The 22,538-nt window shown below is 39.8% G+C and overlaps 1 protein-coding gene across 4 annotated transcripts in view; it reads right to left on the bottom strand.

The window, feature by feature from the left end:
• The window catches only part of arhgef3 (Rho guanine nucleotide exchange factor (GEF) 3), a 64,413-nt gene that overhangs the window by 14,182 nt on the left and 27,693 nt on the right, over positions 1 to 22,538 (bottom strand). For 3 of the 4 annotated variants that reach the window (XM_051948030.1, XM_051948031.1, XM_022206400.2), the window contains one exon: positions 13,505 to 13,567. In XM_051948030.1, the coding sequence (XP_051803990.1) occupies positions 13,505 to 13,567 (63 nt within the window). The remainder of the gene's footprint in view (positions 1 to 13,504; positions 13,568 to 22,538) is intronic. The other variant, XM_051948032.1, reaches the window with a different exon arrangement.

The raw sequence follows: 22,538 nt of genomic DNA, 5'->3' as shown, positions 1-22,538 counted from the left end.
GGCTACAGACTCTCCCTCCACTTTCCTGTACTCATGTTTTTAATGCAGTTCATTCACCAAAAAACATGAAGGGAAGAAAAGGTTAAAGATGAATTTGACTGAAACTTTCTATAGATATTAAATAATGTTATCGTGGATTCTTTTGGTCCAAATTATTGTGTAGTGAAAATCTAATCATGGCAGCCCTACTCTTGGTCATCTATTGTTCTTTTTATTTATTTTCTTAACACTGTTCCTGTCAAATAAGTGCAAAAATGAAATCTACAGTAAGTCCTGATCTGGTATGTTTCCTCCCTCTGGTGAAGGTGCATCTACAAAGATTTTTTTTTAAAGTGAATAATGAATTCACAATATGAGTGACTACCAGAACGGTTATGTGGCTGATGGATCGATGCACAACCAGGGCCGTAGCCAGGATTTCAGAATAGGTGAGGTCCATGATGCGCGCGCAAAGCGCGCGCCGAAAATTTTTCAGTGTTTTTTAAAAATATTTATTTTTATATATATTTTTTAGGCTACAAGTCACACAAGATGTTTGTTGTTTAAATATCTTTTAATGATGTGAAATCAGCATTTTCCAAACAAAAATGTATATTTTTTCAAAAAAACAAATCAACTTTTTACATCAAAGGCTAGCTGAATCCTCCTGTGACCAGAGGCATCCCACCGTCGAATGATATTCTCCCGGTTCACCTCCACTTTCTGATGCACATGCATCATCGCCAGGCCTGTCAGTCTGTCGTTGGACATAATAGATCTAAGCCATGTCTTAAGTCTTCACATGGCTGAGAATGACCTCTCACAGGCACAAGTCGTCACTGGCAAGGTTAGAAATATCTTCAACATACATTGTATGTTGTCTGATGAGCCAGGCGCTCATCAAAAAAAAAAAAAAAAAAAAAAAAAAGCGCCGGACGCGCTCTCCGCTGTGGATAAAAGTAATTAAACTCTTTGATCAGATGATCTGACAGGCCGAACTAGTGCCGAATTATCTAAAAAAAAAAATATTGTGGTCACCTTGGTGTAGATGGGGGGGATGTGGTCTACAAAGTGCTAATAATAAAAACACTAGTTTTTGAACGGGTTTTGGCCCGCTGCCAAGCGCGTCACAGTGCGCATTTGCGGGTACGTTCATCAGCTGATCAAACAGCTTTTCACCGCAACACGCACACAGGCACAAACAGAACACAAAGCCCATGGATGTTTACCACAATTTACAAGCACGTTTCACAGAGAGGTTTCAAGTTTTTATGAGTTTATGTTTTATTCAGTTGGGCATATTTGGCGAAAAAAAAAAAAAAACTCGGAAAAAATAGGTGAGGTCCGGACCTCGCTGACCTCATACCTGGCTACGGCCATGTGCACAACTGAACTGACTGATGAAATGTTCTGCCAAGAGCTCGTATGTGGAGCCTCAGCCCTGTCGTCCAGTCTGAGGTTATTAAACAGCTGTGTGTGTGCAGACGCTGTAGAGGTTTTTGGGAAACTTGACTGTTTTGTTTACATATTAAACAATAGCGTGACTCAAAGTCTACTGCTCTGTGCCAGACTCTAACCATCACTCGGTCATGTTCCCATCAGATCACAGGATGTTACGTTAGCTTAGGACACAATCTTTCATCAATCAATCAATCAATCAATCAATCAATCAATCTTGATTTATAAAGCCCTTTTCATGCCAGGGAGCAGCTCAAAGTGCTTTACATAAAAAAAATACAACAATTAAAAGCACTTAATACAAGAGATATAAAAACAAACATACACACACATACACCTACACATAAACACACACTCACACAAACTCGGGAATTAAGAACACTTGAACACTTGAGGAAACACTATCCCACACAGTGGGGAAACAACAGAGAATGAGGTTTAGATTCAAATGGTAAGATGGTCACTGCAGCAAATTAAATGACAAGGTCCTGGCAGAGGGACCCAGTAGAAACTTCAGACTGCCCTGATTCCCTTTAGCAGCTTAACTTCACCATGATTTACTCTTATATGTAAAGAAATTCAGTGATATGACAGTGCAGATTCTCAGTCATCCAGGTCAGAGCTTCAGTAGAAGGCAACCGGACTTCTATTTGATTCTCAAAGAAGATTCAAACTTTCAGTTCTAGATGATCGGTGGGGAGTCCCTGTTTTTTCTTCACCACTAAATCACAGGACTTGAAAACAGTGTCTCCTGTTAATTTCCACTGGAGAAGTGATTTAAAAAATGTGCCTGGAGATGGATGCCAATAGTATGATATAAGTACCTAATAAGTGGTATAAGCCTCCCTGTTTACTACAATACTACTTCTGGAGTCTGCAGACGGGTTTTTGCTGTAGAATTATTAAAGACTGTTCTTTGAGAGACCAGGTTGTATTGAATATCAGTTAATTTTTCTTTCTATGTATCCTCTTTCTAATAATTGAAATGCAAATAACTGTTTTGTAGTCCAACATTAATTTTCTGGAGACTAACTCTACCTTTAACCTTGAGTCTTTACAGCCATGGCCATAAGTTTGGACACAAGTACCATGACGCTTGTGAATCTTAGAAAATACCACAAAATTGTCACTTACAATACAGTACACAACTCCTGAGAACTATATTAAGTTTCATATTTAAAAAAACATCAAAAGAGTTTGGTGTCATTTTGTTATTCTTACCAAATTCGGTTGTGAAAGTACTGCATTTTTTTATTTTCTTCTAATATTATGTTTTGGGAACAAAGTTGTTCCAGTTGTTGGAATTTATTGATAATATTATATCCCTTGTTGATTTGTTGACTAATTAAACTGGTGCTGTCAAAAAATATTAGTTATGTTCTGTAATAGACATCAAAACAGACATAGTAAGTCATGCTGTGTCCAAACTTATGGCCATGGCTGTATGTTGTCCCCACAATCTGACCATATAAACACATTTATAAGTATATCCCCACAGTCACACACTCACTGAAATCAGGCCTCCATGGTGCCACCAGGTTTGTTGTCCTTGATGCAGATGACAATAAATCAATGTGTTTGTGTTCAGCTGTGTCAGTAGCCTACAGTCAGCTGACCTACTGGACCACAGGAACCATCAAACTCTGTCATCATCAGCCAGGAATCAGCTCACCACAAAACTAGTTTTTTGTTCACCTTCTCATTCAAGCTCACCACACAGTTTTCAGTGATTTATCTAAAAGTAAATCTTTCACTTGAAAGCCTAATGGAGTCCTTAAAGCACAAAATGTAAAACCCAGTTAAATCATTAGAAATGGAGATCAATGTGACTTTTCCTGTTTATTAAATACATATCCATTCAGTAATTTTGGGTTCTGTGAGGATAATAAATAATTTATTTGCCTTACACTTGACAACTTCCCATTGGACATACTGTGATCTGTTTCTCTGTGTGATGGAGCTTCAGCTGATTCCATGTGACAAAGTTCAATAGAGTGCAGCTGGTCAGCAGTGAGCTGTTTATCTAATTACAGCAGACGGACCCCAGAGTTACATGTTTAAGACAAGAAAAGAACTCAGAGAGCGCAGTTCTCTGCCATGGCTGCTCAGTCCTTGTATGACTTCCAACAGATGAAATCTTTAAACAATTCGGGGTTCGCAGTGATGGATTTGTAGTAAGATCACAATCATGTGATCATCAGCAGGCAGCTTGTAGTCATGGTTACAGTGGCGCCATGTCGCTATCTCGCAATGATACAAATCTAATCACTTGGTCCTTGTGTCATTTCTGACCTTCCCTGAAAATTCCACCCAAAACCGTTTTTGAGGTTGCTGACAGACAGACAGACAGACAGATTCACAGCCAAATGTACACTGATTGTCACAGAACTATGCCGCCTTCCTTGACGGAGTAATAAAGCAATAAGCCTTCTGGAACTGCCATAGATGTCCATCAAGGGCAAGAAAATACATAAATATGTTTGCCCCTGATTTGCTGACAAGTCTGTTTGACATTGCTGTTAATGCAAATAGTAGATCAGAAAATGGATTAGTCAGCAGGTATTTTTTACAGAAAATAGTCACTTATTAAAATTAATTTCACTTCTTTCAATTATTCTTCACAATAGTCAGACACTGTCAGACTTAAATGCACACTGGATTTTTAATTGTTATAGTAACTGGCTACATTGATTAAGTACTAAGTGGTAAAATAAATATACTAGATTACACCATTCAGAATTTTCTCACCATTCCTTTCTTTCCTTATTTGTAAAATTGCTTTCTACAATAATATATTTTCATACTATTCACAGCCCTTGAAATAGGCAATACACAAAATGATGCATCAAACGCCCCCTTTCATGTGGACAAGCACTGAAGACGATGAAGAAAACTTCAATGTCCATGACCATCTCTGACTGTAAGCTGGCCAACACAAACAAAACCTGACTATGTTGCTTTGTAGCAGACATCAGCATAAACTCGTGTTTATCATGGACTCAAGATGTGAAATGTGCCAACCCTGTCCATCCTACATCACCACTAAACATTACTAATGATTACACTACAAATACACACAAGTACAACTAAATACTTCAAATATTTGATAATGCAAAGGTTCAGCCTCCATCTTACCTCCAGCTGTTTCCCCATGTTGCTGTTCTGTTTGCTGAACTCCACAGAGCATCCAGAGTTGAAGCACTGTCCCAGCAGGCCGAGGGGCTCGGCCCTGCCACCATACTGCTCACCCCAAAGCCCAGCAAGGGGTCTGGACCACTCCTGGCACCACAAGAGCAACCATAAGTATCTTCAAACCGGTGGAAGAGAACCCAGAAGGTGTGAATGTCCAGAAGAGGTTTACACCAGTAAGGAGTCTGGAAAGAGTCTCTGATGCAGCGCAAGTTCAGACACAGGAGAGGATCCAGAGAATCAAGGAGTGTTGAACTTCAAGACATGAACAGCGGTTTAGTGCTGATCAGAAGTACTGGAGGTACGGGCAGAGAGTCCACAACATGTCAATCCAAGAAAAACTCAGTGCCTTTAAAGGGTTCGAAAACAATTTGAAACTAGCAAAGTTTCCAGATTCTCTTCAGCTTTTAGCATCCAATAAAGATGAAACAATGTTAGAGGCAAAAGTCTGGTTCTGGAGGAGCATTAAGAGAACAACTGGTACCCGTAGAGTTTCCTTAGTGCACCGGAAAAAAACCTAGCAGTGCAATCAGATCAAACAAAGAACTGAATGCAGTTCAGTATCTGAATTATAGTTTCTACATATGAGCTTTGGTCGCGTCCTAAAAGTCTGGTGCCATCAGAGCATCCGGATCAGGCTCAGTACTGGCAGGATCTGGCTCATCGGAGCTCAAAAAGACTCTGGATGTAATTCTGGTCCCTCTGCTGTCTCTGGATGATGTTTCCCACTCGTCTCCCTCTTCAGACTCACAGTTTGCACTCTCTCTCTCTCTGTCATTGACCCACTTACTCACTGCCTCTCATTCACTGCTTCACTTCCTTCCTCTCTTGTTTCTGTATTCTTTTCCATTAAGGTGCCTGCCCTTGCGATTGCTTCTATATATTTGTCATTGTCAACAATCCCATGAGACGGCCAATGCCAACAATGGTCTGATCATCCTGTGTGTATCCAAAGCCTGATTTACCTTATTCCTCTGTGACATCGAGGTCTATTGTTGTCCAACAACAATATGAGCCACAGTGTCACACTGTGTGATCAGCTGCCGGGAATACCCACTAGAACTCCAAATATCTATTAATCTACTGCTAAAAATAGTCCACAGAAAATGCACCTCGTCCTGCTGATAACCTCTGAGGAGAACTACTAGTGAGCTGTTTTTCAAGACTTTAGGGTTTAAGGTTAGGGTATGTAATCCAGATTTAAATCCTGTCATCACTGTTTGCTGGTTAAACTCTCAGAGACAGCATTTGTTTGTGAACTTACAAAACATGTTGTATATGCTCATATCAGCTTTTTTCAATTATTCTAAATAAATAATCAAACAAATTCTATTTTCTTTTGTGTTTTTTCATTATTTATGGTATTATAGCTGCCACACTACCCTAAAGACATTTCTAAGTCTGTGCACTTCCAGTCATGGTTGTTTTTTTTCCCCACAGAAGTGCACTACTTTATGTTGCAGTGAAAAACATGCACACAATGAGAAAAACTACTGAGTAACACCCTGAAACTGCTTGTGGTTCAGAGGGTGAACCCTCATCAGTACACATGCACCTACCATGCAGACCCCAGGTTTATATAACTTGTCCTATTTTTTTATTTGCAAGTTCAAATTTTCAGTCCCTTTAAGTAGTTATCACCCACATAGCTGCCATCACATACAGTATACCAAAGCTTATTTGATTGCGACCAGATTTGTGGTGTATATATAGAAAAATCATTTGGGGTCCATGACGACCCCAGTCAGACCCCAGCTGGACTGTGCATCTTTTATTTATGTATGATTGTGTTATGTTGCTCTTGTCATGACTGCTTCAATTGTGTTTCTTTTCAATTCAGGAGTTCTTACAGTAGTAATGTAAGCAATACACATCAGTAATCATTAATAGTAATTTCATCGTTTCTTTCATATTTGTATCTACAGATGACACACGTTTTAGGAAAATATACATAGAGAGGATATGGACAAGGACAGAAGTGTGAAACAGGTGAAATACTGCTGGGGTCCAGCTGGACACCAAGTGTATGGATTTATAGGTTTTGCCACGTGTACTGATGAGGGTTAACAGGAGTAACTTGTGTAGGGTTTTATAACCACACTTTACTTTTTGTTTTTTTACCAGTGGTTGTATTTCCAGCTGCAGTAGTCTGGCAGCAGCAGTGACAACAGGCTGAGGAAGGAAAATTCATACTGTTTAGTGCATTTCATGCAGTAGAGCTTTAAGTCTATCAATGCCTGTGGTAACATTTAAAGACTGCAGTTGATGTGTCACAGCACCAATGAACCTGGGCGAGTGTGTCTAAGACGTGTCTGTCTCTGGGCGTCCACCAACCAACTGTCCTATTTACAGACAATGGAGCTGAGTCAGAGGGCCGCCTTTGTTAGGTGACCATGAAGTGTCAGAGGTCGGCGTTGATGCTCTGACTCCACTCAGCTTTTAAAGGAAACTATTAAAACATCTCTAAAAATGATACTCTGATCCAGGACATGTGTGTATCTATGGTTCTTACTTTCTTTATTTTCACTTCTAGTCTAAAATCTGCTAATGCAGCCAAATGCACTCATACAAATCAACCAAGGAGACTTTCCTTTACCTTAACCAAGAGCTTTTCAGATTGTACCGATTTTTCTTTATGAAAAAAAAATCATTGTATGATTTTCCACAGTTCCCACGGCTGCCGTGTCAAAAATGACCTTCAGTGTACAGAAGAAAGAAGCTGCCCAGAGAAGAAAATCGCAACTTTTAAGAAGCTTTCAAGAATTTTTTGACGAAGCTGTGAAGTTGTTTTTGTACAGTTCTTGAACATTACATTTCCCCATTATAGCATGTTTGTTGGCACCCTTGGTGTCAGGTTTTTACTGGGTTTGTCGAGTGCAGAAAACAAGTATGAAGCCTTAAACTGTGACATCCCCCCAGTGTGGCTCAGACAGTGTGGATTGAAAACTACAGGAAAACCAGGACATGGTTTGGCTGCCTGCAGGCTACTCTCTCTCTCTCTCTCTCTATCAGTAATTACATTTCAGGCCGACATCGATGAACTCCCAGCATCACCAGTAGCTCCAGTATCAGCTCCAGTAGCAGTCAGGGTCAGCAGTTATGTGCACGTTCAGATACACAATAATGACACTGTTGAGTAAAGATTCTGGAGAATTTTGTGTCTGAGTTTTTTCTCATTTTTACCACATTTTGCCAATGATGCTGTATCTGCAACTTAAGCACATTTTTCCCTTTATTAAGTGTTGGTGTATCATATTAATGACTTCTGATTAGCTGTTCTGTTAAATCATATCAGTTTATAACTATGTAAACATAAAATACAACAAAGGCAGAAGCCTTTCTTCTTCCAAGTCAATATTTCTTGCCTCACACTTTGCTCTCAGCTCACTGACCATCATCAATACTGGTTAATCCACCATGTGAGCCTGAGGGCTTCAGGAGATAATTAACTAGTGAAAATCTATAACAACTCAACACAGCCAGTAGCATCCAAACTAAATATCCTACAACAACGGCACTCTTTAAACTATTTGATTTACAGTCCATTAAATGTCTAAAATCTCATTCTGTAAATCTGACCACTTCAGAATAAAATGTAGTTTTTTCATATTCACAATCTATTTACATTATGTGTTTTCCACTTTAAAGTTGCAACTGGTACATTTACTTTGCTGTCTTAATTTCCTATTCAGTAGCCTAATTTATAATAATGGTCCAAAGTTGATTATATTTTGAATCAATAATTTGAATCTAAATGCCGACAAACAAATGTGAAAAATATGATAATCCCCTCTGAATTATAATGTGTTATAAAAAGAATTTGTGGGGGGAAATTATCCCACATTTAAGCACTTCAGGAAATATACAGTGCCTTGTGAAAGTATTCGGCCCCCTTGAACTTTTCAACCTTTCGCCACATTTCAGGCTTCAAACATAAAGATATAAAATTTTAATTTTTGTCAAGAATCAACAACAATTGGGACACAATCGTGAAGTGGAACGAAATTTATTGGATATTTTATACTTTTTAACAAATAAAAAACTGAAAAGTGGGGTGTGCAATATTATTCGGCCCCTTTACTTTCAGTGCAGCAAACTCACTCCAGAAGTTCAGTGAGGATCTCTGAATGATCCAATGTTGTCCTAAATGACTGATGATGATAAATAGAATCCACCTGTGTGTAATCAAGTCTCCGTATAAATGCACCTGCTCTGTGATAGTCTCAGGGTTCTGTTTAAAGTGCAGAGAGCATCATGAAGACCAAGGAACACACCAGGCAGGTCCGAGATACTGTTGTGGAGAAGTTTAAAGCCGGATTTGGATACAAAAAGATTTTCCAAGCTTTAAACATCTCAAGGAGCACTGTGCAAGCAATCATATTGAAATGGAAGGAGTATCAGACCACTGCAAATCTACCAAGACCTGGCCGTCCCTCTAAACTTTCACCTCCAACAAGGAGAAGACTGATCAGAGATGCAGCCAAGAGGCCCATGATCACTCTGGATGAACTGCAGAGATCTACAGCTGAGGTGGGAGAGTCTGTCCACAGGACAACAATCAGTGGTACACTGCACAAATCTGGCCTTTATGGAAGAGTGGCAAGAAGAAAGCCATTTCTCAAAGATATCCATAAAAAGTCTCATTTGAAGTTTGCCATAAGCCACCTGGGAGACACACCAAACATGTGGAAGAAGGTGCTCTGGTCAGATGAAACCAAAATGGAACTTTTTGGCCACAATGCAAAACGATATGTTTGGCGTAAAAGCAACACAGCTCATCACCCTGAACACACCATCCCCACTGTCAAACATGGTGGTGGCAGCCTCATGGTTTGGGCCTGCTTTTCTTCAGCAGGGACAGGGAAGATGGTTCAAATTGATGGGAAGATGAATGGAGCCAAATACAGGAGCATTCTGGAAGAAAACCTGTTGGAGTCTGCAAAAGACCTGAGACTGGGACGGAGATTTATCTTCCAACAGGACAATGATCCAAAACATAAAGCCAAATCTACAATGGAATGGTTGACAAATAAATGTATCCAGGTGTTAGAATGGCCAAGTCAAAGTCCAGACCTGAATCCAATGGAGAATCTGTGGGCAGAGCTGAAGACTGCTGTTCACAAACGCTCTCCATCCAACCTCACTGAGCTCGAGCTGTTTTGCAAGGAAGAATGGGCAAGAATTTCAGTCTCTCCATGTGCAAAACTGATAGAGACATACCCCAAGTGACTTGCAGCGGAAATTGCAGCAAAAGGTGGCGCTACAACGTATTAATGCAAGGGGGCCTAATAATGTTGCACGCCCCACTTTTCAGGTTTTTATTTGTTAAAAAGTTTAAAATATCCAATAAATTTCGTTCCACTTCACGATTGTGTCCCACTTGTTGTTGATTCTTGACAAAAAATTAAAATTTTATATCTTTATGTTTGAAGCCTGAAATGTGGCAAAAGGTTGAAAAGTTCAAGGGGGCCGAATACTTTCACAAGGCACTGTACTTAGTATTTCTTCCACCATCAAGTAGGACTAAAAAATAATGGATCCATAACAGAACTAACTCTAATTCCAGACAGAGACTGTGTGTTGCTGCAGAGAGTTAAAGGTCTCATGTAATACAAATCCATTTTTAATGTGTTTTGTGTGTCTTAGAAACTTGGAGGAAATAAAATCTGTTAAAATGAAGACGTTCCCTGCTGCCATTCCTCCAGCCATCAAGCCACCACAGCATCAGGAAAATCCTTACTGTTAGCATTTTCTGCAGCTAATGTGGCTAACATTACTGCTAGCTTCAACTGTGCGCCAAGAGTTCAGAGCTCTGTGGAAACTAAAGCTGAGGGACATTAAGAGATGGTGGAAATGTAAAGATAGATCTGAAACCAGCGAACAAGGACCAGCTGTTGGTTAATCGTTTTCTGTCAACTCAGCCAGTGTTTACATCTGTTTGCTTCTCTCCTACTCTTTGTGCTCACATGAAAGGCATTTTAATGAAGCCGAATCCCCAAAAAGCTCTTCTCATTTACACGGTTTCCTGTTTGTGTTTTCAGACAACTAAACAAGAATCAACTCCTTAACATGACGTGTTTTCCAGCAGACACTTCAAGGCCAATTCCAAGCACTGTCTGACAAACTCACCAACATCAGTTAAAACAGTAAATGTACTGTGATTTCAGCAATATTTTCATGTAAAATGATCACTCAGACATAAAGAAACAAGCAACAGAAGGTCCTGGTTTCACACAATTAGAATAGGACTAAAACTAGGGATTGCAGTCATGGTGATACGAACCATGTTTGCAGTATTTTGAGCTGAAAAATCTGCTAATTCACTGAATAGGGGCACAGTGTGGAACCTTTAATATGCTAAAATAAAACACATTAAAGTCAGTCTCCTGGTCCTGGTGACTTTCAGGAAGATCAAGATATGAATCACTGTGTGTGATTCACTGAGGGACAGCACAGAGACAATGGAGCGTTATTTATTCCAGGTCCAAGATCTGCCAGCGCTGGTTGGAACAGAACAAGACTGATGGTGTGCTTGAGTCTGTTTGTCCCCCTGGACTGATGTGAACAGGGTGGACATCCTGTACTACACTGAGCTGGGAGGGAAACGCCCAGGAAGGAACGGGCTGCTGGCACAGGGCTACAGGAGGGGCCCGACACGAGGGCCGACTGCCCCACAGAGCCCCAGGGTCAGTCCACAACTGGAGGACATTTGGTCTTCATAAGGTTTTAAAAATATACCTTCTCTTTCACAGTGTTCTGCTCCACATTCACCAATAACAGGTAATAAACTATCAGAGGCTTGATTGGCTCAGCTTATACATCAATGGTACCATTTTTATTCCATGTTTTATGTGTTGTTGCTAACCCTACTCTAATCCATGCTAATGTGATCTTTTTCTCAGCAGTAGAAGCTAGATATTTAGCTAGCTGTTACTGCTGACCAAGAGGACAAACTGACTGATGGAAAACAGTCCAAAGAATGAGTCTGATCCTGATAATATGAGGTAGAGAGAGACATTCAATCAAGGCTGACATTGGATGAAAATATGGAAAATAGAAGAGAGGACATAGCTCTGCACATTCTTTAGGAGAACTGTTTGATGATGTGAATAGCAAAAACAAGACAGAAAATGACAAGAACAACACATAAAATGAAAAAACAAAACACAAAAATGACAAAAACAAGACAGAAAACAACAAAAGCAAGACACAAAATGGAAAAAATGAGACAAAAAATGACCAAAAAACACAAAATGACAAAAACAAGAAATTAAATAACAAAAGTGAGACACAAAATGACAAAAACGATATAGAAAATGAAAAAATAAGACACAAAACAACAATAAGACACAAAATGAGAAATACGAGACACAAAACAACAAAAACGAGACACAAAATGTTGATGATGGTAAAAACATCATCAACAGTTTATACTAATGTGCTGTGGGATACATATTCCATACATAAGTATTATTATTCAAAATACTATGTTGTTAGATTTAAATTTCATTTCAGCTGTTTTATTAGAGATTTAATTTGGCCATCAGGGGGTGGGACAAGAGAAAAATGTCATTTTAAGGGAACTCCAGACTTATTTGGTATTTTAAAAATATCTTCAGACATTCTTTTCTCCTAATTGTTTTTAGATTTGGCCTTAGGACAACATTTATTGAAATCTGAATCTGAAATCTGAAATTTGATGGGTGGGACGTAAAATGTCCTCCAATTCTGGGCGACCACTTCAGACTTGTGTCATTTTGAAAGTGATACAGAAATGGTTATAGGTCTGACCTTGTTCGACTGTCATTATGACGTTTACTGAAAACTGATCAGAGTGCTCATTCAGACATGAAGGCGACATGTATGGTAAACAAAACCTGTAGTGGAAATGTTCACCTTTTATTGCTTTTCAACATTAAATCATGGTGAATTTGATTTGGCAACGGGGATTTACAAAAAAAGACTCTTTCCAGTCAAAGCGAAAACAGAAAAATTAAAAATGCAAAATAAGTGATTGCATTAGTATTCATCTACTTTACACAGGCTCACAAGTGTGGCCTGTTGATGCTAGAAGTAAAATGGAGATGATCTGAGTGCAGTGAATGTGCTCCTGTAGACACCTGTAGCTGGTGAATCAGCAGTCCTGGATAAAACTACAATATGATGACATTAGACCATTTCAAGCCACTCTGTGAAATGCTTCCTGAAAAACATAAGGCGAGGACAGATCCTAGAAAATTTCAAAGTCACTGAATATCCCTCAGAGTACAGTTAAATCTACCATTAAAAATAGAAGGAACATGACCCATGTAAATCTGCCTTAGAGCAGACTGTCCTCAAAAACCCTACAAGAAAGAGACTAAAAATCGTCTGAAGGATTTACAAGCTGGGGACAAACATACCATCCTCATCATGCTTCATGATGGGGATGGCGTGTTTGTGATGATGTGAAGTCTTTGATGTCTTCCTAACATTTAGTTTCATGAGAAAAAGTAGTGTTCCATCAAGAAACAACTCAAAAACAGCGCACCAAAGGACAGTAGTTAAAGATCTCTAGTCCTAAATATAGACTGCAACCAGAATCTATGGATTTTATTATTGACAGGATATTTTAAATGATCTTAACAGCTCCATATGAATCAAATTTCACATGACAAGGCAGAGAAACACAGCTCAGCAGCACCACTCCATCAGGACATGCATAACAATTGCTACTTATTTTTATATTTTAAAAGGAGATAACACACCTCCCCCCGAGTGCTGGAGCACTTTCAGCTTGTCAATGTAAAAGTCAGCAACGCTTAAGGATGCTAAAGCTCGAGAGTTTCAATACAAACCAAGCATGAATCAAAAGACAGTTATTAGTAGGTGAACTTACGCTGATGTCCAGACTGCAGAGGCTGAGGGAGTCTGCATCTCTGCTGGCCTGCTTCCTCTTCTTCTGCAACACAAAACACACAGCAAACATGACCTTCACATGAGAACTCAGAACGGTTTTTAGTTCATTTTTTGCTCCTGTCACTGTGGGCTCATTTTTCACTGAAATATTAAGACTTACATGTCAAGGAAAACAGAAAAACTACAATGAAAACAACATAGAACTCATTAATAAAGTCTCATAAATTTATAATGGCATAAATCATAAAAATCAAAAAATTAAACTTGAATTTTTTTGATCATTTATTTTACAAAAATAAAAAAAAAATAGATTTAACATTTTCCAAGTGCCCACAAGTGTTTTCAAAACTGGCGGCTCCACATACCATAGAATTATTTCTACTTTTATTTATATCTGTTTACATATTTGTCCTCCAAGAAATTAAAGTTTTAACAATTTTTAACAATTCCTTGTGAACAATTTACTGTTAATGTACCAAATTTCCCTGCTAAGTTACAAAATAACTAGTAGAATCAGGGGGAAAAAGCATTAATTTACATGTTGACCGGAAAGAAACAAGATAAAAGTGTAAAAAATATCCACATCAGAAGTCTTTATTCCTCTGAATGTGATCTGTTACATTTGACTGTAAAACTGTACTATTTTAATTGTCTTTAAAACAACAAAAATCTGTTATTTTATTGGTATTTGTCATTATTTGACAGAAAAATGATGTATATTAGGGACTGAAAATGGTATACACACGTGGACAAAATTGTTGGTACCCCTCAGTTAAAGAAGGAAAAACCCACAATTCTCACTGAAATCACTTGAAACTCACAAAAGTAACAATAAATAAAAATTTATTGAAAATTAAATAATCAAAATCAGCCATTACTTTTGAATTGTTGATTAACATAATTATTTAAAAAAACAAACTAATGAAACAGGCCTGGACAAAAATGATGGTACCTCTATAAAAGATTGAAAACTATTTGACCAGAGTGACATGATTAACTCAGGTGTGTCATTTAATTGACATCACAGGTGTTTCCAAACTCATAATCAGTCAGTCTGCCTATTTAAAGGGAGACAAGTAGTCACCCTGCTGTTTGGTGAAAAGGTGTGTACCACACTGAACATGGACAACAGAAAGTGAAGGAGAGAATTGTCCCAGGACATCCGAAAAAAAATGATAGACAAACATCTTAAAGGTAAAGGCTATAAGACCATCTCTAAACAGCTTGAAGTTCCTGTGACAACAGTGGCTCATATTATTCAGAAGTTCAAGACCCACGGGACAGTAGCCAACCTCCCTGGACGTGGCCGCAAGAGGAAAATTGATGACAAATTGAAGAGACGGATCGTTGGAATTGTATCCAAAGAGCCCAGAGCAACCTCCAAAGAAATTAAAGGTGAACTCCAAGGCCAAGGTACATCAGTGTCAGATCGCACCATTCGTCGTTGTTTGAGCCAAAGTGGACTTCATGGGAGACGACCAAGGAGGACACCACTGCTGAAAAAAACTCATAAAAAAGCCAGACTGGAATTTGCAAAAATGCATGTTGACAAGCCACAAAGCTTCTGGGAGAATGTCCTTTGGACAGATGAGACCAAACTGGAGCTTTTTGGTAAGGCACATCAACTCTATGTTCATAGACTCAAAAACCAAGCATACGAAGAAAAGAACGCTGTCCCTACGGCGAAACATGGAGGAGGCTCAGTAATGTTTTGGGGCTGCTTTGCTGCATCTGGCACAGGGTGTCTTGAAAGTGTGCAAGGTACGATGAAATCTGAAGACTATCAAGGCATTCTGGAGAGAAATGTGCTGCCTCGTGTCAGAAAGCTTGGTCTCAGTCGCAGGTCATGGGTCTTCCAACAGGACAACGATCCAAAACACACAGCCAAAAACACCCAAGAATGGCTGAGAGAAAAGCGTTGGACTATTCTAAAGTGGCCTTCTATGAGCCCAGATCTGAATCCCATTGAACATATGTGGAAGGAGCTGAAACATGCCATTTGGAGAAGACACCCATCAAACCTGAGACAACTGGAGCTGTTTGCTCATGAGGAGTGGGCCAAAATACCTGTTGACAGCTGCAGAACGCTCATTGACAAATACAGAAATCGTTTAATTGCATTGCATTGCCTCAAAAGGTTGTGCAACAAAATATTAAGTTATGGGTACCATCATTTTTGTCCAGCCCTATTTCATTAGTTTGTTTTTTTAAATAATTATGTTAATCAACAATTCAAAAGTGATGGCTGATTTTGATTATTTAATTTTCAATAAATTTTTATTTATTGTTACTTTTGTGAGTTTCAAGTGATTTCAGTGAGAATTGTGGGTTTTTCCTTCTTTAACTGAGGGGTACCAACAATTTTGTCCACGTGTGTATAATTGTTTTTTACTTATTTCACTGATTTTTCTTGTGTTGTTCATTTATAGAGAATATACAGTAAAATTTCAGAAAACAGCTGTTAATTTACATGTTGGTCATGAAAAAAACAGGAAAACCAGTGAATGAGTAAAATTACACTTTAAAAATATTTTATTATATTTACATATGCAAAAACATGATTATTTTACACATATTTGCAGTTATTGTCACTGTTGTGACAGATCCTTACTGCTGGATTTTCACAGTGTTCATATTCTACATGCAATTTGCAGATCAGAAGAAAAGTCCCTGAATTTTTGTCCTGTATCTGTTGGTCACAGCTGAATTTCAGCTGTACTGTTTTTGTTTGTTTGTTTGTCTGCTTATTTTTACAGAATCTTGAGTGCACACGTTTCATCTTTGGTGAATTCCCAAATGTGACATGTAGCATAGATTTTGATGAAATGGAGGATGATCAGCACCTCCACGTCCGAGGCCATGGTTCTCTGGTGGAAGCCGGTGGATTGCTCCCTCTGGGTTGGGGGGGGGGGGGGGAGTTGTTTCCCCAAGTGGAGGAAATCAAGTATCACGAGATTTTGTTCACGAGTGATGGGAAAATGAAGTATGAGATGGACAAGCGACTTGGTGCGGTGTCAGCAATAATGTGGGTGTTGTACCAACTGTCATGGTGAAGAGGGAGCTGAGCCACAAGAAGAAGCTCTGTTTACCATTCATCTACGTTCCAACCCTCAGCTATGGTCATGAACTCCGAGTAGTGACCAAAAGAATGAGATCGTGGATGCAAACGGCTGAAGTGAGCTTCCTGTGTAGGGTGTCTGGGCTCAGCCTTAGAGATAAGGTGAGGAGCTCAGACATCCAGAGGGAGCTCGGAGTAGAGCCACTGCTCCTTCGCATCGAAAGGAGCCAGTTGAGGTGGTTTGGACATCTGATTCAGATCCTCCAGGGAGACTTCCTTTGGAGGTTTTTCGAACATGTCCGCCTGGGAGAAGACCCCGAGGAAGACCCAGAACTCGCTGGAGGGATTATGTATCTCATCTGGTCTGAGAACACCTCAGGATCCCCCAGGAAGAACTGGAAAGAGTCGCTGGGAGGAAGGAGTCTGGAATGATCTGCTTAGTTTGATGCCTCCACAATCCAGCCACAGATTGAAGATGGATGGATGGATGGATGGATGGATGAATGATCATGATTTTAGACTTATATTTGGCCAATTTAAATATCTAGACTTCTGGCTGGATTCATCTCTGTCTTTCACCACCACAAGAACAACCTCCAGACCAAACTCAAAGCCAGACAAGCCTTCCTCTTCGTCAGCAAAGCCTCCTTCACTCTTGCTGCCAAACACTCCCTCGTCATGACGACAATACTGTCGATTCTGGATTACGGCGACATCGTTTACAAAATGGCCCCAAGTACCGTGCTCAAAACCCCGGACACTCCATCACTCAGCCATCCACTTTGCCACTAATGCACACTTCCACACTCTCCACTGTGACCTCTGTAAATTGGTGAGGTGTTCTCCCTTCACACCTAGCAGCTTCACCACCAATTTCATTTTATTTATAAGTCAATTCTGGGTAAGACACCTCTCTACCTGTCCTCTCTTCTTCACCTCACCCATAATTCATAACGCACTAGGTCTAGTGAATACATCACGCTCAGCATCCCCAGTACTTCTATTGTTTTTGACCATAACTCCTTTCACTTTGCAGCAGCTGACGACTGGAACACCTTACAAAACACCCTCAAATATGCAACTCTGACTCCACTCAACACCTTCAAGCTTAAACTCCAACAGATTGTGGCTGACTGTTGCTCCTGCTGATCTCCATCCATCCATCCTCTATACACCGCTTTGTCCTCACTAAGGTCGCAGGGTGCTGGAGTCTATCCCAGCTGACTCGGGCGAAGGCAGGGGACACCCTGGACAGGTCACCAGTCTGTCTTAGGGCTACATATACACAGTGGTGTAGTCTACGTGATACGCAGGTATACGCCTTATACCCACTAGAAAAGGTCCTGAATTTCCATATAACCACTTAAAAATGTGCAAACATATGTATCAGTATGTTTTTTGACATAATGTTCACTTTCCCGTTCATAAATTCGTCTTCTCTGTGTCAGGAAGCGGTGAAGTTGTGTGGGACGGGGGAAGGTGTCTGGCTGAGAACAGGGCTCACTAAAGGCCGACCGCGGTCTGGATCCGGACACAGACGCCGTCTATACGGGTGTAAATTTGACAGGTCACTTGTATTTTACCGGTGCAGCTTTCCAGTGTTTATCATTGGTCTATCAGCTCAGAAACGCACAGACCAATTATGTACGAGTTCAGGCATCCCACGTGACGCTGCTCAGTTAATGAAGTATCTGCATTGCATCGCAGCTCTGCCTTAAAAAACCAGTTGAGAGATGAGGGACAGAGAGGACAGTAGTGATGGAAGTTCGGCTCTTTTCAGAGAGCTTTTGACACGGCTTCCAAAGAAAAGCCGGTTCTTTTGGCTCCCAAACTGTTCCTAATTTATTAGTTTGTAGCCTCATATTTTAGCCTAACCAGGCAAATATGAATCATTTGTGTTCTGACAAACTCTTTTTCATTCAGTGTTTTTATGAGAAGCCTTATAATTGACTCATTTTGTGCATTTGTTTTCTTTCAAAAACAGGCATTCTTACTTTTGTTTAAAATTTCAATAAAACTTTTTTGCACAAAAATAAATGAACAAAACTCTGCAAATGAAGAGGAAACGTCAGCTCTACCTGATGGCTGGAGGAGGAGCTGCTGACGCTATAATGTCTATAAGTATCTAATTGGTAGTTTGAAATAAAGGAGCTGCTGTTGCTGTGTGTGTGTGTGTGTGTGTGTGTGTGTGTGTGTGTGTGTGTGTGTGTGTGTGTGTGTGTGTGTGTGTGTGTGTGTGTGTGTGTGTGTGTGTGTGTGTGTGTGTGTGCGCGCGCACGTTTGAGTGCACGCGCACATATATGAGAACCTGACCTGGCTTTGGTTTATGATGCCGGAGTATACCCACTAGAAAAAGCTAGACTACACCACTGCATATACAAACAAACAATCACACTCACATTCACACCTACAGGCAATTTAGAGTAACCAATTAACCTCAGCATGTTTTTGGACTGTGGGAGGAAGCCGGAGTACCCATGCAGAATGACCCCGTGAAAGCCGGGATGCAAACCAGGGATCTTCTTGCTGCAAGGTGGAAGTGCTAACCACTACTCCACTGTGCAGCCCTCATGATGATCTCTTCAGACTTTACTGACACACATACATACATATACACACACTTTCTACACCTCATGCACATTTTGTTTTCCCTCACGTGTATATGCTTCCATGCTTCTTACTTGCTGAGCGGTTTACTGTAGTTCTGTGTTCTGTTTCTATGTCTACTGGTGTCTGTAGTTTACAGGTGTACTTGTTCCTGCTGGGCCTCTTGGCCGGGTCATGTTTGCAAATGAGAACTGGTTCTCAGACATTTGTATCTGGTAAAATAAAGGTCAAACAAATAAAAGAAAAATTCCTTGGCAGTTTTGGGGTTCAGAGGGTTTCATCACATTAATAAACATGTATACAAATATAATGTGAATGTTTGGCTCATTGTGATGGACACCAGTCCTGCAGCTCAGTGGTCATTCCTGTCATTTGACTGCTAGTGTCAAAAAAAGGAAAAACAAAACCAAAAAAATATTTTAAATGTTCAAAAAAAGCCCTCGTTGATGTCTATAAAATTGCAGACAGAAATCCAGTGCCTCAAAGTAGTCAGTTCAGGAGATTGAACTGTGTTTGTCATGCCTTTATTGATCTGTAGAGGAGGTTCCAGTAGTTTCAGTGACCTCTCAGGGTTCAAACTGTGGTCTAAAAGCAACCTGTAGGTGTCCTGAGAGGCAAAACTGAGGGCAAAAGACGTAAACAAACAAAATGACACTGCTGAGCACAAAAAGTAATAATTAAAGGTGACTCAGAGAACAACATTCCAGTCAGTCATCACTAATTCTGTTCAGGCCAGGTATCCTTTGTGGTAACTATAGCAACCACTGTTTATCTGTTGGAAAGCTTTACAGGTGCAGAGAACGACAAAACAGATCCTGTATGCCGCCATGGCAACAAAAACAGGAAGAAATCACACAAACACCTGATGAGAAAAGAGGAGGGCAAAGGAGAGGAAACAATGTAAACGGGGAAGTAGACGAGGAGAGGAAGTAGAGGAGGAGAAATTCATAAGAGTGGTTAAAATCAAAGTTAACATGTTTAGTTTCCCTGCAAAACATAAGTAGAATTAATCATTCTAGGCTGACTGGGGTGATTTTGTTGGGGCTGCAATGGCATGGAAAATACAAAAATATATTAATAAAGCACAAAAAATGAGTATGTACTGCGAAGATGTTGTTTGTGTGAGCTGTTTGGAAGCATTCCCACACGGTGCAACAATGGAAAAGGTATCCAGAATAGTTTATTGCTCTGGATGACATTCAGATGTGGCTTTACAATGGTCATCCAGAGCTCTGCGTGCTGCTTTAAATGGTTTACTGAACTGATGTTGTGTGTGTAGACTGCTGATAGGCAGAAAATGCAAAATATTTCCGTGGAACCGACGATGGCAGAGTAAATAACATCAAACAGACTGCTCTTGTAGATCAGTGATGAAAATGAGAAGGTATCTTGTTGCATTAAAGATGCAGCATGAAATGTTGAGTTAAGTTTCCCTGATGTTGGTGCTGTAATGATTTATTGTGCTGCCTTATGAGAGATGCAAAGAGGAGAGAAAAAGAGGAGGGGGAGGTGAGAAAAGGAGGAGAGATGAAGACGAGGAACTGTTATTCAGTCTCAAATGATCAGTGTCCTGCTGCTCCATCCTCTCTGATTTGCTTGAAACTTGTTTTTACCACAAACTCTTGATATTAAAAATGGCTTCAGTGAAATTTTAGCTCAATACATCAAATACTTATTGAGATAAATTTTCATTCAATTGCCCATCGACCCACTTTTGGCACTTTTTTCATACAATATCCCAGGAACTAGAAAGGGCAAAAGTCTGAACATTTCACTGATTTCTCATCATGTCAGTAATTCAGAATCTCCTACACGGGACAAGTAGATCAGGTGTGATGTGGTGGCGAGTAGAAATATTTTTAAAATGAAAAGTTCCATCTTTGAGGTCAACAAAACAACTGATAGAATTGAACACTTTGATCATCCTTTACAGGAAATGACTTGTAACAGCAGCATGTCAACACACAGACAACCCAACATACACTAGTAGTCATCAGTATGACCACACACATAGTATACAGAACAGAAACACCGCCAAGATTCTGTCGTTTCAGGATTCTGAGGTTTTACTTCATGCTTTTGTTTTGTCATGGCTGGATTACTGTAATGTCCTTTTTTCATGCTGGTCTTTCTGCTACCTGTTCAGGTTAGAGCAGACTTTAAGGTGCTGCTGCTAAATGGAACTGTCCCATCGTACCTGTCCAGTCTGGTGAACCTGTATGTCCCCACTGGTGTTCTCCGTTTCCAGGGGACGGGACTTCTGAGTGTCCCAGTTTTTGGGATAGAAAGATGTTGGGGAACGGACTTTTCCTTTCCATGCATCAACTTTGTGGAACAGTCTAGCTGCTGAAATCAGGCAGGAATCTTCCACTGATGGATTTAAAACTAAGCTGAAGACCCGCTGGTTTACTGCTACATATGAGTCTTAAACAGTTTGTTTCACTGATGTCCTTTCTAGTGCTTCAGTATGTTTGTGGATTTTTGGTATTTGTATTGTTTTTATCTCTATGTACAGCACTTTGAAAGTGCTCTATAAATTAATTTATTTTTAGTAGTATTGTTATTAAAATTTGGAAACATATGCACAGCACATAGTTCATAAGTTAAAATGAATTACTGTAATTAAGTGAATTACTGTAAAATGAAAAGCCTGATTGCAGCTGGTAGAAAGAAGGGGGATAATTCCGGACCAAACTTTGTCAATATAAAGTTTGGTTTGGAGACTCGTCACGTGCAGGTTAAAACTAGAACTAACGTCCACATAAAAAATTTAAATTCTTACAAATGGTAATTCAGTCTTTGACAGTGACTGATGCTTTCTGAGTATTTATCGCTACATTAGACTTATCTTTAATAGTTCCTAATATATTGTCATCCAATTAGCCCCAAATTTAAATGTGCAAAAAACATGTTGAAAGTACTTTAATGGGCAATTTTCTTTTTTTAAATGATCTCAGAAAGTTTTAGATATATGAAGCCACACAGATATCTTTATAAACATCTAGACCATCTGCCATAAAAGTTTCAGGTCAATCAGAGATGGTCAGGTTTTTAAAAACCCAACGATTTGAGCTGGAATGAACTGGGAAAGAAGGAGAGGAGAGTAGATGGCGAGGACAGGAGAAGGACTGGGGGAGGAATGGGGGAGGAATGGGGGAGGAATAGGGGACAGCAGAACAGAGGAGGAGGAAAACAGAGGAGCAGGAGGATGTTGGGATCAGTGCAGCAGAGTACAACAATAGCAGGAAGCCCGCTGTTTGTTCACTATTGTGTGGAGACTTTGTTGTTGGCTGGACGTTATATAACCTGGCAGACTGTACCTTTAACTCACTGTTGCTAAGGCAACCAG

This window comes from Acanthochromis polyacanthus, chromosome 5 (genome assembly GCF_021347895.1).
Source record: "Acanthochromis polyacanthus isolate Apoly-LR-REF ecotype Palm Island chromosome 5, KAUST_Apoly_ChrSc, whole genome shotgun sequence".
Lineage (NCBI taxonomy): Eukaryota > Metazoa > Chordata > Actinopteri > Pomacentridae > Acanthochromis > Acanthochromis polyacanthus.
Note: the sequence above shows the minus strand (reverse complement) of the source record. Positions and strands in the feature narration are given on the sequence as shown.